The sequence below is a fragment of the Phodopus roborovskii genome, unplaced genomic scaffold, assembly GCF_943737965.1.
Source record: "Phodopus roborovskii unplaced genomic scaffold, PHOROB, whole genome shotgun sequence".
NCBI classification, from domain to species: domain Eukaryota; kingdom Metazoa; phylum Chordata; class Mammalia; order Rodentia; family Cricetidae; genus Phodopus; species Phodopus roborovskii.
This window is the reverse complement of record NW_026126525.1, coordinates 432,283-448,945: the sequence shown is the minus strand read 5'-3', so window position 1 is coordinate 448,945 and position 16,663 is coordinate 432,283. Positions and strand designations below refer to the sequence as shown.

Sequence of the window (16,663 nt, the reverse complement as noted above, 5' to 3'; positions counted from 1 at the left end):
CCGACCCCATCCCATCCCTCGCCGCCTGGCGGTGCTCCGCCCCACCCCTTCAGGCCACGCCCCACTCCTCCAGGCCACGCCCTACCACGCTCACCGCTGCCCCTCCTCTCACAGAGAAGAAAGTCGTGCGGTCTAGAGAAGAGCTCCATTCCCAGAAAAAGCTGGAGCTAGAGAGGCGTTTGTTGGATGTCAACAACCAGCTGAATTGTAGGAAACGGCAAACAAAACGTCCAGCAAAAGGTAGGTGGCGGTTTCTCAGAGCCCGCCCGTAACCCCTGACGGGTGTTAACGCCCTTCCTCCCGTTTTGCAGCGGAGAAACCGCAGCCCCGGCCACCGCCGCCACCCCCGCCACCCCCACCGCCCCCGGAGCTGGTGAGCGGATCCCGCCTGAGCGACAGCAGCAGCAGCAGCAGGAGCAGGAGTAGCAGCAGCAGGAGCAACAGCAGCAGCAGCAGCAGCAGCAGCAGCAGCAGCAGCTGTTGCAGCTCGGGGTCGGCGAGCAGCAGCAGCAACTCGAGCTCCTCCGACAGCAGCGATTCTGAACCAGGTTAGCCAGCCCCTAGGCGCCCGCGGCGGTGGGGGTGGGGGGAGTGGACTTTCCCTGTAGAGTCGTGAGACTACTTAGGAGAACCTGTGCTTTGGGAGCCATGGTCCTTAAGACGCATTACTCTTTCCTTGAAAGAAGTGCTGCATGAAAGGAAACGCCATAGATAGAGGATGTGATTGCAGGTCTGTCATGCCAAAGGCAGTCTGCTCCCTTACGGCCGGGCAGGGCGGTCTCATAGGAGCGTACTAGATTGAAAAGCAGACGCTGCTGCTTGAGCCCTTCCTAGATACCGAAAACTTTATTTGGGATACCTGAGTGTGCTCCCAGTGCATGCCGGGTCACCCTAATGTCCTGTTTGGACACCGCTTCTTGAGTTGAACTGTCATTTTGAATTAAGAAGCCACTCATCCCAAAATTTTTAGAACCTATATTTTCACCTTATCTGTAAATAGAATATTATCTTTCATCCATAGAAACATAGACGTACCATATTCTCCTGTACTCATCCCAAAATATGTAGAGCATATTTTTTTTTCCTTTTTCTGTTTCTTAAAAGATAAGTAGAAAATTATCTCTCATCTGTAGGAGAATAGACATACCATATTCTCTTGTGTTGAACCAGGTCGCTCATGTTTTGTTTTCCATTACTGGTTATGTAGCTGGTATGTAATCACTGCCCACCTCACCAAGATGCTGGCTTGGAAGTGCTGTTCTATTTTAACCAAACAGCAAATGCAGAATAAAGGGCATTTTCTTCCCTAAAATTTGCTTTATTGTAAATGTAGTTTCTTGTGAGGTTCATTCCTCCTTTTTAACTAAAAAGAACCCTACTGAAACTCCAGCTAGAGGAGTGGCTGCCATCTGTGAGGACACTGTTTCTGTAGTCCACAGGGTCTGCTGGCTTGCAGTGACTCTATCTTCCTCAGGTTCTTTCTTTTGCTTTTCTATGGAGCTAATTGCTGCATTTGCTTTTCACATTTCTTGAGTACATAGTGGTAAACAATTTTGTGAAATTCAAAAGAATTTTTACTTTGATTAGAATGTGTCATTCTAATACATTTTAAAAGTCATTTAGAGCTCTTTTATTATGACGTATTCCTTATATTTTACTTCTAAGCATAAAATAATACTGGAAAAAATCCAAGTTTCATTTAGCATTTTAAATTGTAACAGTTTACAATTGTAATTTCACCAAATAAAGCATTTGTGACCTAATAAGTTACAGCACTTTGTCTTTTATTTGTAGGATAAAACTATTATTCTATTTGTTTTAATTATTTAACCTTAAAAATTCAATAAATGCTTTGAGTGTTAGAAAAAATACCACATGTAGTTTTTTGATGTAGTCTTTACTATTTAGAATACCTTCTTTCCTTCCTTCTTATTTATTTGTTTGTTTATTTATTTACTTATTTATTTTGCCCTGCTCAATATATAGCCTGACCTTGCTTTGTAGACCAGATTGGATTGAAACTTAGCAATCCTGCTACCTCATCCTCCCAAATACTTAATAGAGTTTTCTAGTATATTACTTGAAGAAAATGTTTGTCACCAGCTCTATATTCTTAAAATGGTACAGTATCTTTTTTTTTCTAACTTTTCAATAGAACCGCTCATCCTCAGAATTCTAATCTTAAAATATTTATGAATTTGTATTTTATGACCAGTATTGTCATGTATTTCAAAGAGCTTGTTTTGTTCTGTGGTGTAGGGACTAAGGCTAGCTGACTTGTGCATACAGGGCAAGCACTCAGGGCTGAGCTATGTCCTCACTGAGTTTCCTAGGTTTGTCTGGAACTTACTCTGTATCCCAAGCCATTCTTGAACATGCAGAACAATTTTGTAAAATTGAACAGATTTTTTACTTTGTTTAGAATTTGTCATTCTAATACATTTTAAAATCATGTAGAGCTCTTATTATGAAGTGTTTCTTATATTTGACTTCTAAGTGTAAAATAATATTGGAAAAATTCAAGTTACATTTGTGACCCCAAGTAGTGAAGTCATAGGCCTGCACCCATAGACTGATATAGAAATTTTAAATATGTATATTATTAAAATAAAAGTAGCAAATTATCTCCCTTCCCTTGGTGCTGGACAGATTGAACCTGACTCTTATATAACATACCAGGCAAGCATTTTAAACATTAGCTGTGTGTAAACCTCAGCTCCATTTTTTATTTAATTTCAGACCAGCCTATGACTCTTGTGACTTGCTACACTTAGATTAGTTTGTCTTCTCAGTGGATACTGTAAATTGTCTTTTGCTGTTGCTAGAGATGGGATCTCACTGTGTAGCCCAGGATAGACTCAAATTCTTGTTATTTCTCTTGTAGCCTCCTGAGTGCTAGGATCACAGGCATGTGTTGCTGTACCTGGCTTGTCATTTATCCCTGAAATTTAATTATTTTTTAATATATTATTTATCTACTTTACTGGGAGAAAACCCCATTTAAGTGTATTACAAATTGCAAAGTCTACAATGAGAAAAATTACATCTTTGTTTTCAATAAGCAAATAAAGAATATGATCTTTTAATACTTTAATACTGATATAAATATTTAATCTCATACTAAATACTTTAATATTAAAAATAAAATTGCTTGTGTGTAAACTAAGTATATTTTTACTTCCCTGAAAATAACAAAAAAAGGCATGGTGGCATTTGTAACCCAGCATTCAGGAAGCTGAGGCAGGAGCCCTGTGAGTTTAAGGCCAGTGTGGACTAGTGATGACACCTTATCTCAAAAGCAAGGTTGTGATTTGTTTAGAATGGATACAGTTGGATATCATGATCCTGAGTGTCTAGGTAGCAAAAGCAACTTTTCTGAAAGCTTTTTGTTTTTGTTTTTTGTTTTTTGAGGGTTTTGTTTTTGTTTTTTGAAGATTTATTTATTATGTATACAACATTCTGCCTGCGTTTATCCCCTGCAGGCCAGAAGAGGGCACCAGATCTCATTACAGATGGTTGTGAACCACCATGTGGTTTCTGGGACCTGAACTCAGGACCTCTGGAAGAGTAATCAGTGCTATTAAACTCTGAGCCGTCTCTCTAGCCTAACTCTTCTGAAAGCTTTGACATACATTCTTTCTTACTAAGCTAATCCTTATTTTTTAATTTATCTTCCTTTTAATATTTGTCATGATGGATTTATTAAAGTTTTATTAGCATGTCAATTACATTTAGTAATGGGTTTAATATGACATTTTCATATATGTATATATTTTGATTATACACACCACCACCTCCTTTTATCCCCCTCCTACTCCTGCTCATCCCTATTCTCTTTCCAATTCTCCCTTCTATGTGAATGTGTGTCCTCTAGTGTGTGTCCCAGTGAGTGTGTGTTCCAGTGAGTGATGTCCCAGTGAGTGCCAATGAGGGAGAAAGTTTACCCTAAGAAAACAGGGCCACATGAGTCCCTTCCTGGTGGTCTCCATGAGTCCCTTCCTGGACTGAGGAAAATGTCTCTTCAATCCTTCCCTTTCCACAGCAGGGATCAATGGGCTGGGACCTTGGCTATAAGCAGTTTTGTTTTGTTTCCTTTAGTTAGACATATCTTTTAGGACTTTAGGTGTCTGGGCAGGGTCAGATCCCTCTCGGATCCCTTCAGTTTTTGTTCTTGCTACCTTGTGTGTGGGTTCTTTTACAGGAGTGTGCTGTTTAGTTGTGGCAAACATTTTAAAGGTAATGTCATAGTTAGAATTTCTGTTTCTGTGAAAAAACACCATGTCCAAAGCAAATTGGGGAGTGAAGGGAAGGGTTTATCTGGCTCACACTTCCACATTGTAGTCCATCACTGAAACAAGTCAGGACAGGAACTCAAGCAGGACAGGAACTTGGAGGCAGGAGCTGATGCAGAGGCTGTGGAGGGGTGCAGCTTACTGACTTGCTCACCATGACTTGTTCAGTCTTCTTATAGAACCCAGGACCCCCAGCCCAGGAGTGGCCCCACCCACAATGAGCTAGTCCCTTCCCCATCAATTCTAATTAAGAAAATGTTCTATAGGCCTGCCTACCACATAATCTGATGGACGCATTTTCTCAATTGAGGGTCCCTTCTCTCCAGTGACTTGTTTCAAGTTGACATAAAACTAGTAACCAACCCTTTGTCAGTTTGGCACATAAGCATATCACTATTAAGCCACAACCTTTTCTTTCTTGTTCATCCCCAAGATCTCACATTAATATGAACATCATAATATAAAATATTCCAAAATTTTAAAGTTCCACAGTCTTTAAAAGTCCGAAGTCTCTTATCCAGACTTCCTTTTGAAACCCTAAGTCTTTATAAAACTCCAGAAAGTTTAGTCTATCAACTGTGGGATCTTGTAAAATAAAAAATAATTTCTCACTTCAAGAGGGAAGGACAAGGGCACAGTTACAACCAAATAAAAGCAAAACCAAACTGCACTCATGACCTCCTATGCTCCTTCAAAGGGCTTGGGTCAGCCACCCTCTCAGCACACACAGCCGTCTTCTAGGCTCAGACAGGCTCCCCTCCACTGCTACTGTTCTTGGTGGCCATCTCCATGGTACTGGCATGTCAAATGCCTGGATCCCTGCTGCAACTGGGCTGCATTTTGACTAATAGCCTTTCCTCTTCATAATGCAAAGCCTCAATTTCTCTACAATGGCCCCTTCAATCCTGGAGCTGCAACTACAGCTTGGGTTGCACCTTCACCAATGGCCTCTCCTGGCCTCTCAGAGCCGAGCCACAGCTTCTCCCCATGACCCCTTCTTGCCATCAAAAAACAGTACCACCTAGGTGTCTCTTACGCTACCAAGGTCAGCTGCCAGCACAAGGTACAACCTTGATCACCCCTGGAACACAGCTTGTGTGTGCTGACTCTGAGGGGACACCTGCAGAAGATTTCACCTCAGTGAGTGATGCTGGTCTCAGTCACTGCTAATTTCTTAGCCCCAGTTGACCAGCATCAATTGTTTCAGCAAAGCAAAGGCTTCAAGTCAGTGGTTCTGATTCTTCAGCCCCAGATGACCGGACACCACAGAGTCCTAACCCAATACCAAATGACCCTGATAGAATCATTAAGGGGTTCTCAAACTTCCCTCTGAAACTTCACAAACCACGATTCCGTCATTTGCATTGCTCTCAACATTCTTATCTTCCCAGCTCCCACACAACAGCTCACCAAGCTTTAATATTCAATGGTTTTTCTTATTCAAAGTCCCACAACACTGTTCATGGAAGAAAGTCAGGAAAGGAACTCAAAACAGGACAGGAACCTGGAGGCAGGAGCTGATGCAGAAGTCAGAGGGTGCTGTTTACTGACTTGCTCCCCTTGGCTTGTTCAGCCTGCTTTCTTATAGAATCAGGACGCCCAGGCCAGGCAAAGAACATTCACAATGGGCTGGGCTCCCCACATCAGTCACTAATTAAGAAAATGGCCTACAGGCTTGCATACAGCCCAGTCTCGTGAGGGGCATTTTCTCAGTTGAGGCTCCCACCTTTTAGGTGACTGTAGCTTGGGTCAAATTAACATAAAACTAGCCAGAATAGGTAATATTGAAAACTACATGAGTGTTATAAGTAGCTTTAAAGTTGTTTGTTCTGAATCACCAAAAGAGCTATTGACCATTATTATGACATCAGTTTGTACATATTTTTTTACTTGACTAAGCAGGACTAACTACACAGTAGAGTATAGATTTCCAAGGACTGTCTTGTTGAAAAATATAAGAGATTCATTTAATTATCATTTCAAGCAAGATATCAAATCTATTTCAAGATAAAGAGTTGCTAATGAAATCCTAAATCCTTGTAAAATGAGCATGGGAACCTGTGGACCAGAGGTAGTTTTTCATTACAATGTAATTTGATCATTTACATTTTCTTTTTGACTGACAATGTCTGCAAGTAGTCATGTACACATAAATCAAGGGATCTAGTAAACATTGGTACAAATGCAAACCCTTTAAATTTATTTTTCATATCTGTCAAAATATAAAGTGTCAGATTCAAGATATAGATGAGGCTTGAAAATAAAGTTAATTCTGCATAGCTGTGTTGGCTGCACTTGTGCTCACATGGGAACAGTTCTGAAACTCAACAAACTGCTTTTAAGTATCGTGATAAAGAGGAATATAATCAAACAATTGAGATTAACAGTCCTATGGCTTAGCTCATCAGCCACAGCACTTTAGCCAGGCTAGGCATCAGAAACTCAAGATCCCAGGCCAGCCCAAACTGCATGAGACCCTGGCTCAAAAGTTAAACAAAAATAAATAAAATACTAGCACTTCTGTTTGGAACCTTATAGGAAATAATCCAAGAAACTACGGAAATATGAGCTCAAACACTTAGTCTAAAGTGGAATGTTTGAAGCATGTTTAATGTGATTGATATACACAAAACAACTCCATAGTAATAATCTTTTAACAGTGATTTCAGAGTAAGAATAAAATAATTTATCACTTCACTGTCCTTGAGTTTTTCTGCAGAAGCACAGAGAATATGATTAAATTTCTCTCAATTGAAGTCTTTTGATTCAAAGGACTAGAAGGATGTAGAAAGATACAAGCCAAGAATCCAGGCTTGGTACAATAAAGTATAAACAGGTTCATACACTGAGGTCTGTATTAAGGTTGGACCTTGTACTCATCATTTCTATACTGTGTATCATTATTTCTACACAAGCTAGGTCTTCCTGGATAATTGTATTATTTGTAATAGTGCATCTCCACCTTGGCAGTATTAGAATGACCTGTAAGCTTTTTTATAATACTGTGTCTGAATCTGAACTGTGTCTGAATTGGGATGGACATGGGAAACAGGTATGCATAGCCTTAAAAAATATAGGAGGGTTAGGGTTGTACAGCTACAGAGATGGCTCAGCAGTTTAGAGCAGTGGCTGCTCTTCCAGAAGCCCCTGGTTCAGTTCTCAGCAACCACGTGTGGCTCACAGCCATTTGTAATTCCTCTGCAGGCACCAGACTCACATGTCACACATATGTAAAATACTGGTAGTCATTCGTGTGAAATAATAAAATTTTAAGGCTTCAAAGGTACTGTCATGTTTGAGAATAACTGTAGTTGTTTGCTCTTTTGTGGCTTCCTCTTTTCTAACTCAAGTTGAAAGACTCATGATAAAGGAAGCAAGTTTTTATGACTATTTTGTTCTTGGTGTTAAAGGAACCTCCAAACACTACAACAAGAATAGCCAAAGGTCCTTAAAAGGACCACGAGCTTGGTGCAGGACCAATTGTTGGAATTTGTGACTACTAGACTGGGTCTGGTTAATACCTTTGGACAAATCCTTCCATACCTCAGGGCCTGCTATCTCTGTAGAATAAGATAAAGCTGCCACACAATGAGTTCAGTCACTTCCATGGTCTTTTAGAATGGGACATGGTTTCTCTAATCTCATAAGTTTTGGTAATTATTTCTTGTGTGTGTGTGACATCATATTCTGGGTTGCACTGTGGCTTTGAATTCATATTCAACCTATTGGGATTTTATTTCAAATGAGCTTGCTGGTGACATTTGGTGTCTCTGGAGTACATTCTGGAGTACCTCAGGGCTTCCAGAGGTAAATAAGTACTGAGTAGACCTGTTAACCAAGTCTCTAACAATTCTAGCTATTTTAACTCTAATAAGTTTTGTGTGTAGTTTAGAATAAAAAAAATCTTACAATTAAAATTTAAAATTAAGTTTTTGAGAGATGTGAAATTCGAACAACAATATCATATGCATTGGATTTGTGGTTCATTTACATTGCATAATGAGAATTTCTTAATATAGGCATGTATATTGTTGAGAGACCCAAGAGAAATTAGTTGTTAATAGATATGTAATCATAATTGTTGTCAACATATTGATGTTTCCCAAATATGGTAGATCATTATTACTAATTAAAATACAATGCTAAGCTTAGTAGCAAAAATGTGCATATATGCATTTATACCACCATGTTCTTGGGAGGCAGTTACTTAAGGTTAGGATGAGAAGCAAAGCACTGTTCTCCTGTCTGTGTTCAGTAGAACATTTAAATGTTAAATATGCTATAGTGCAGTGTAAATATTTATTTACATGTACTAGGCAATTCTGAAATTTCTAGTTAAAATTCTTTGCCTTTTGCTAGTGTCTCCAGATCTTGTGGTACTAATTTTTATAAGCCTAAACATTAGTTTTATATGTCATAAAACTAAGGAAATGTTCTTAAGCTTTTCTTAGCAGGACACTAGTGTGGTGTGTGATATTCTTATTTCACTAAGGTATCTGCATTGTAGGACATTGTAGTTTAGGTGCATGTTTGAATAAGATTAATAGATATGTGTATTATTATATTAATGATATGTATTTTTGTTTTTTGTTCAAAGCTGAACTGTAGTTTCTTCTTTAAGTGTGAAGGACCCCGGATCTCTCTATCCTCAGTGTGCTCAGTCCCTCCCAGTCACCCCTCTACCCAATCCCAACACTAAAATTGGTCTTGGCTGAGTGATACTGGCTTGTGTCATTTAAACATTGAATTCTTTAAGTTAAAGCACAACTTTGAGTGCCATTTAGCAATTGTAACAGTGTCCAGCATCAAATATTTTAAGAGAGGAAAGAACAGTAACACATCCAGTGGAAACTGATGGCATTTCAGGAGGCAGAAGGTAATTATTAATTTAGAGTGTTTTAAGTTTGCATAATATTTGGTGTTGACCAGCCTTGGTACCCTTGGGCTTGAACGAAATACCATTCAGGTGGTTCGTGAGGGCTGGCTGTGAGCGATGGATCAAGGTAGTAACTACCAATCTGCTTCTTCACATGGTAGAGAAGCTAATGCCAGGGAGAATGGCACCACAGTGGGTTGTACCATAAACAAAAAAGGAACCTTGTCGTACCACAGCAGGCAGAAAGGGCTCTTACATTTACTTTTACTGCCAGTGTCAGCTGAACAGATATTTTTAGAGCAAAGGAGGCCCTGTAAAACCCATTGATTTCCTGGAGTGCTGTAGGTGATAGAGTACTTACCTAAGAAGCGTGCACTCAGCCCTGGGTACTATAAGGTACAAACCAGGAGTGATGATGTACACTTGTCCTAACACGTGAGAGGTGGAGGCTGGAGGATGAGTAATTCAAGGCTACTTTCAATACAGAGTGATTTTGAGGCCATCCTGAGCTGTAAGACACTGCCTCAAAAACAAACAAAAAAGACAATTTGTTTCTATCTAGTAGGAACTTCCAAGTGGTTTTCAAGTAGAGGGCTATTAAATTAGATGGATCTTCAAGTTTAGCAAGGGTATCAGGTATTTGACTTATAATAAATTCATCCTATGTATCCTAGCAGATAAATAAGAAGCTCTTGTTTCTCTTGTGGTATGTTCTCGATGATTTTAACTAAGCCCTGTAGAGCTGTACTTATGGCTCTTTAGCTGGTGTCTGAAAACTTGAGCTCTGCTTTGTAACTTTCTTTTTAAATTCTCACTGAAGTTCCTTACCCTGAAGCAGCACACTTGGTTTTTTTTCTTGAATGTAATCCAAAGTGGGATTTCTGAATGGGTATTTATTCCATCATAAACAAAGAAGATTGGGGAAAATATCTTTTCCCATTTAAACTAAAGTGGCCTAATTTAAATAGGGCAAAATCTGTAACTGTAAGAATTTTTTGATACAAGAGATTGGTATTAAAAGCATTCTTTTTAAGTGAACCCTTTTTCTTTTTTTTATGAGCCCCAAAAGTCTTGTTTCTTTTGTTGAAAAACAATAATAACATGTTGGGGTATCTGACATATTTTTAACATATGCATGCATCTTAGAACAATTTAATAACATCAACATATCTGTCACTACATATTTTCTGTGTTGAAAATCCTTAAAACCTACTATGTTAGTGTTTTTCAAATATGCAACATATTATAGGCTATAATCACTTTATAACAGAGCTCCTGAAATTGGTCTTCTGTCCACCTGAAAACTTGTGCCCTTTGACTGATGATGTCCTATGAACAGGGAATTGGGTCCCTTTGGCTGACATCCTAGGACCAGGGAGTTGGGTCTCTTTGGCAGGTTCTCAGTTTCATGTTTTTACATTTCATATATGGAAAAGTTATAACTTGGTAGTTTATTTAAGCTTACAAATGTTGAAATAATTATATACATTTTCAGAAATATGTCCTAAATTTACTGACGCAAAACAGAATGATTTGCCTCCAAAAGAGAATATAAAGGTAAGCTGAATCTTTTAACATCAGCATTGAAAACAGTATGTGTGCTACAATGGCTAGTAGGAACTTTCTTCAAAAGATTTGGGGGAAGCACTCTGGGTGTGGTAGTGCCAATAAATGGTATCAGCACTGAGGAAGAAAAGGAAGGAGGACCGAGGGTTTGAGCTAGCCTGCATTGTATAGCAAAAGACTCAAAAAGAAGAGAAAAATAACACATTTTTTTTTCTTACATTAAAACGTCACTGTTTTCAGCCTGTCAACTAGGTGTTCAAAGACTTTCTCTTATACGATGTTGACTATAGAAATGTAGAAATGACTTGGCTTCCTCCTTTCTTATTATAAGATAATAATTGCTATATGTCAGTTAAGTTGAGTAAGTTCTAGAAACCCCAGCTCAGCGTCAGTATTGTGGGTGCAGAGGAATACTTCATGCCTCGGTGCACAAACAGGGTGTGTAGAGTTCTGTGCGGAATTTCTAAACAAAGGCTAGAAAGAGATCGGCCCTCAGGGTTCTGAAGATCTAAGATCATAGGCATTGAGCAAGCTATTTAAACTTCCTAAACCATGGTATCCTCATCTACAGGGTCTCCTCGAGCAGGTCTATGTGACTTAGTGACACATTTTCATTAGAGTCTTACCTCTTGTGTTCAGTTCTCTTGTTGTGCTTCTTGTGTGGTAAGAACTGTGAAGAGTAACTTGGTCTTTGTCTATCAGATACAGCCTCCTGTGCAAGATACAGCCTCTGCCAAACCTCCCCTTGCTCAGCAGACTATAGCCCCATCAGCAGCAGGGAAGCAATGCCAGCAGGTGCATGGCCAGCATGTATCAGAACATCCACAGACCACAGGGAGCATTGCATCTGTGCAGACTCAGCCTCTTTCAGGTGAGAAATACAAGGAAGCCACAAGAAATACAAGCTGAGGCCACATGTGAGAACAGTGTTACATATCCGAGAAACCCTGAATGAGCCAGGTCCAGACTGGACTCATCACGGAAGCACACTGTTAAAAGGTGTCTGCTATATATATAAAGTACTCACTGTATCTATATAATTTATAATCAATTTTCTTGGGTATATAGATTGTGAAAAATCTTTTTCAATACCCAACCTTAGCACCATATTTTAGCTACCTTGGAAAATGCTGTTCTAACACATGTGTGGGAAAAACATGAAGTGCAGTGATGTGGGGAAAACAAAGTGGGTTTTCTTTGTTTTCCTTTGAGTCAGAGTCACTTAGACTCCAGATGCCCCTTGTACTCACTGAGTACCCGAGATGACCTTGCGCTTCAGATTAGAGGAACAGGGGGTTTGACTCTCTTGTTGCTTCCAGTGTGGAATTCCATGCTTTTTTATTTTGTCTTTAACTTAGGTTCTAGTCATCCTTGTGGAGAAGGAAATAGAAATTGGAGAAGAAAGTAAACCAGGGACTAGGATTGTAACTCAATGGTAGACTATATGGTTAGCATATATAAGGCCCCTGGCTCAATCCCCAGTTCAACAAGACAAACAGCAACAACAAAACCGCAAACCCTGAATAAACCATAAACAAGAGAGACAGCGGCAGACAGATTAGTGGGCCTCCTCTTAGGCAGGGCCTAGTGTGCCCAGAGGACAAGTACAGTCTCTGAGCACTGTGTTCTCTCCCGAAGACACATGTTAAATGCTTAGGAGAGAAAGATGGTGTGGTTGTTCTAGGGAGGACAATAGAGATCTTACAGTTGTATGGGGAAATGAAGTAAGTGGTAGGAAGAAAAAAAGAAAAAATTGAAAGACTCATCAGGTGAACTGAGCACTGTAAGAGTTGGGCTTTTCCGCCTGCCGCCGCTGGTCTTGTCCTCCCGCCGCGAGCCCCAAATAACACACAGAGACTCTATATTATACTGTTGGCCAATTACTACTTTCTTATCGGCTAGCTCTGTCTTAAGTATTAACCAATTTGTGTTAATCTATGTATTTCCACGTGGTCTTCTTACCCGGAACCGGCTGCCGCGTACTGCTCTCTCCATCCTCCATCTTGGCTCCTCTTTACTACATCCTCTATCCTCCTTGTCTCCTAGTCCTGCCTATCTTGCTTTCCTATTGGCCAACAGTGCTTTATTCATTAAACCAGTATGAGAAACATATACAGAATGATATCTCCCATCATCTCCTCTTTTCTGTCTAAAATAAAAACAAGGGTTTTAACCTTAACATAGAAAAATATATAACATAACAGTTATCAAGTAAGAATCATAGTTGACAATATTTAGTCCATTAACATTTAGCAAGATTTAAGAAACTATTCTATCATCCATCCTATATTTGTGAGTCTAAAGTCCTATATGTAACTTATCTTTAAGCTTAACTAAGGAAAACTATAACCATAACTATCTGTCTTCAACTCCTTCAAAGACCACAGAAGGATAATAAGTATATAAACTCTAGAAATGACAGAGACATCTTGCTTTGCCAGTCACCTGAAGTTCTTTTGTAATCTTCCATCTTCAGCCCATAGGCCATAGTGTCTGGCAGACTCTTCAGTAAAGCAAGAAACTTTAAACTGTTTGTCAGTCACTTTTCTCTGTATCCTGCAGACTATCTGGCAGACTCTTCCATGAAGCAGGAACTCTGTAGCAATGTCCATCTTCAATCAGCAGTCACTTTTCTGTGGGTCCTGCATGTCCAGTTTATACAGCATAAAGTCAAACAGTCCATACAAGAGCAGTATCTTGTCCAAATAGCTAGACTTGTCATATTGAAAGTAAACTCCATAACGAGTTTCTTCGATGTCCATCTTCCTTTTTGACACCAGGAGCATTTATGTCTTGCTGTCAAGAAAAACCCTAAATCATTTTAAATGCCATATTCTGTAGGTCTTTGAAAGGTTTGAAGAATTCCTATCCATCTCAAATACATTTCTATATATTTATAAATCTTAACTAACTTAACTATAATATCTGACTATCATAGGTACTATTTATAATCTGTATTGAATTATACATTACATTTTTAAATGAGCTATATAAACACTATACCTAAACAAGAGGAGAAATATATTTAATTACAAAATTGACCTTAAATTTATATCAATAAATGAAAATCCATTCCAAAACAAAGTATTCATATCTATACCATAATCCCCTTTTTACCTTTAAAAGGAGATTGGTTGTTGTCATTAACCATTTAAAACCGAGCCCACTTAAATGAAAACAAACATTTATAAACAATATTTGGGAATTTGGGCATCGTTTTTTCCAAACTACTTCCTGCTGATAGGGGGCGCTGTCATGGGGATCCTAAGAAGATGAAGAAATCCTGGCTGTAGTCTGCAAGGCTGCTTTGTTCAAGCTGCTTTGAATGTTGGATCACCAGGAACTCTATTTCAGGGGGTCTGACTTGATCAAACCACATTAGTCTGGAAGGAATCCACAGCTTTTCATTTTCTGTGGAAACAAAATTAGAAATCCTTTTCCCCAGTAACTGGTCCTTGAACTTAAATTTTAGAGTCAAAGCATTTTTAAAATATATAAATTGAATTAATCCAGCAGTATTTCCTTTAACAGTTGTTTCCTCAGCAGTCAAACGATATAAAGACAATATAATGCCATACAGTAACCAGATTCTCTCTGAGCTTTTCATCTTTATGTGGCTTTATTATTACTCTGTTCATTTTACATTTTATTTTTTGAGACAGGGTTTCTCTGTGTAACTTTTATCTGTCCTGGAATTTACTCTGCATACAAGGTTTACTTGCAAATCACAGAGATCTGCTTGCCTCTGCCTCCCGAGTGCTGGGATTAAAGGTGTGTGGCCACCACACCCAGCTGTTCTCTGTCTTTTTAAAACCACTTTTTTTCCCCCGAGGCTATGTATTTTTTAAACCTTTAGAGGTTTTTCTTAATATGAATCTGCCTTTACTGTAAATCTTTATCTTTTTCTGGCCACGAGTCTTTTATCTGGTAAAATGAAAGTCTTTGTTGTTTCTGCCTCAGTTATCAAAGATGGCAGTGGGTACCTTTACCGCCAGCAATGAAAGCTGTGGTCACTGCCCTGGTCAACGCTGCCATCCAGCAGGCATGCTGCCGGCTTGGAGATGTGGTCACTGCCATTGCCATCTCTCATACACACCAATAAATTGTTAGCAAAGTTATTTAAAAGCCTTGCGGTTTTTTTGCCTCTTGTGCTGAGTCAGGAATCCTCCCTTAAAGGAGCCACGCAAATATTTGCTTGTCTCTTGCAGAGTCCAACCGAGAAAAATGCTGTTAGTAAGAAGCCTTCCTTGTCTCTGTTTTTATATAAAAACCCCTTTTTTAAGCTTTTGTTAAATTTTAAGTGGAAGTTTTTAGTAGCCACGTTGGGCGCCATTTGTAACGAGTATGGTTTTTCCTCCCGCCTCCAGTCTTGTCCCACTGCCACGCTTTGCACTGCCTTTAAACATTAACAACATTCTGAACTTAACATCCTTAACTTCTGTTTTCTTTTGAGACAGGGTTGTGCTCTGTATGTAGTTATTCTCACGTTATTCTCAAACTCATAGTCCTCCTGCCTCAGTTCCCAAGTGCTGGGAGAACAGTTGTTGTCACAGCTCTCCAATAAGCTGCTTCCTTCTTCCTGGGGAGTTTCCCACCCAGGCTTGCTGATCAAGTACTGCCCTCCTCTCTCAAATGACATGTTCAGCACAGCCTCCTTGTTTGCTTAGGTGTGCTATGTGTCTTCATTACTCTCTAGATATCGTGCCATGGAAAAGGCTGAGAAACTATGTACTGTATACCAATTCTGTGTAGTCTCTGTTCTCCTGTTATTTGCACAATTCAAATTCATCTTGCTTATGCAACACTAATGAGTGTCTTTATTTCAGTATCATATAACCAATCTAAACCATGTAAAAACAAACACCCCACTTTTCAGTCCCCGGATTTATTATTTTAATTTTTATGTTACCTGAGTGTTTTCCTGCATGTTTGTCTGTGCACCATGTTCATGACTGATACCCACAGAGGCTGGAAGAGGTTGTAGGATCCCCTGGAACAAGGGTTACGGATGGTTGTAAATCACTTTGTGGGTGATGGGAACTGAACCCCAGTCCTCCGGAAGAACAGTCAGTAATCTTAACAGCTGAACTATCTCCCCAGCTCTTCAGTCCCTAGATTTTTATCTTCCTTTTTAATTAGTGGTGATGACAGTGTTACCACTTTCCAATGAGCTGAGAATCACCCTTGAGTTCTCCTCAATTTCCACATACACTCTGCCTCCTGCATAATCTCTGGTGCACCTGGAAAGGGCTGTGTTTCTGCACCTTGAGCTTTCCCCCACCTTTTCACTCCTCATTGGCTTAAGAAAATGCATGCATGTTGGACTGCACAGGGTTTAAATTTAAGATCTGTTCTTTAATTCATGCCTCCTTTGACAGTGTCTCCTTCCTTCTGTGCTCACTCTGTTTCTAGCTATCCTCTAGCCTTAGCTTGAAAACAGGTGTGATTTAGTCAAGGGTCTGAGGGATGGTAGAAGCTTAGCTATACATCCCATATCATGTGAATAATTAGAATTTTGTGAGTTTGAGTCAATTAAAAAAGACACTGTGCTTTTTTATTTCTCTATGTTTTTGATCAACCAATTAAAGTTGATCAGAGTTCAAACTGGATTATAGTATTTTGTCATATCTGTGCTGTCCCATCCCCTCCAACTCCACTTGAACCTCTCTCCTAATGTCTCCTCCCAACTTGTGTCCTCTTCTTCTGTTCAATGATAAAATAATAATAATAATAATAATAATAATCTACTGAGTCCAGTGAGTGCTGATTGGTGTTGGGCAGTCATGTACAACCAACAGCCACATCACCAAATGAGTAAGACTCTGTTCCCAGCAGCTATCACCTGCCAATACCTCCTCAGCTGGGTGGGGCCTGAAGAGCCCCTACTCTGTATGCTGAAATGCTGATTGGCTTGATCTTGTGTAGGTCT

General features: G+C 39.5%; 1 protein-coding gene across 11 annotated transcripts in view; it reads left to right on the top strand.

Annotated features, from left to right (window-relative positions):
• Positions 1-16,663, top strand: part of Brdt (bromodomain testis associated) — a 56,064-nt gene that overhangs the window by 31,016 nt on the left and 8,385 nt on the right. For all 11 annotated transcript variants that reach the window (XM_051198252.1, XM_051198254.1, XM_051198253.1 and 8 more), the window contains 4 exons: positions 115-240; positions 312-548; positions 10,664-10,725; positions 11,437-11,605. In XM_051198252.1, the coding sequence (XP_051054209.1) occupies positions 115-240; positions 312-548; positions 10,664-10,725; positions 11,437-11,605 (594 nt within the window). The remainder of the gene's footprint in view (positions 1-114; positions 241-311; positions 549-10,663; positions 10,726-11,436; positions 11,606-16,663) is intronic.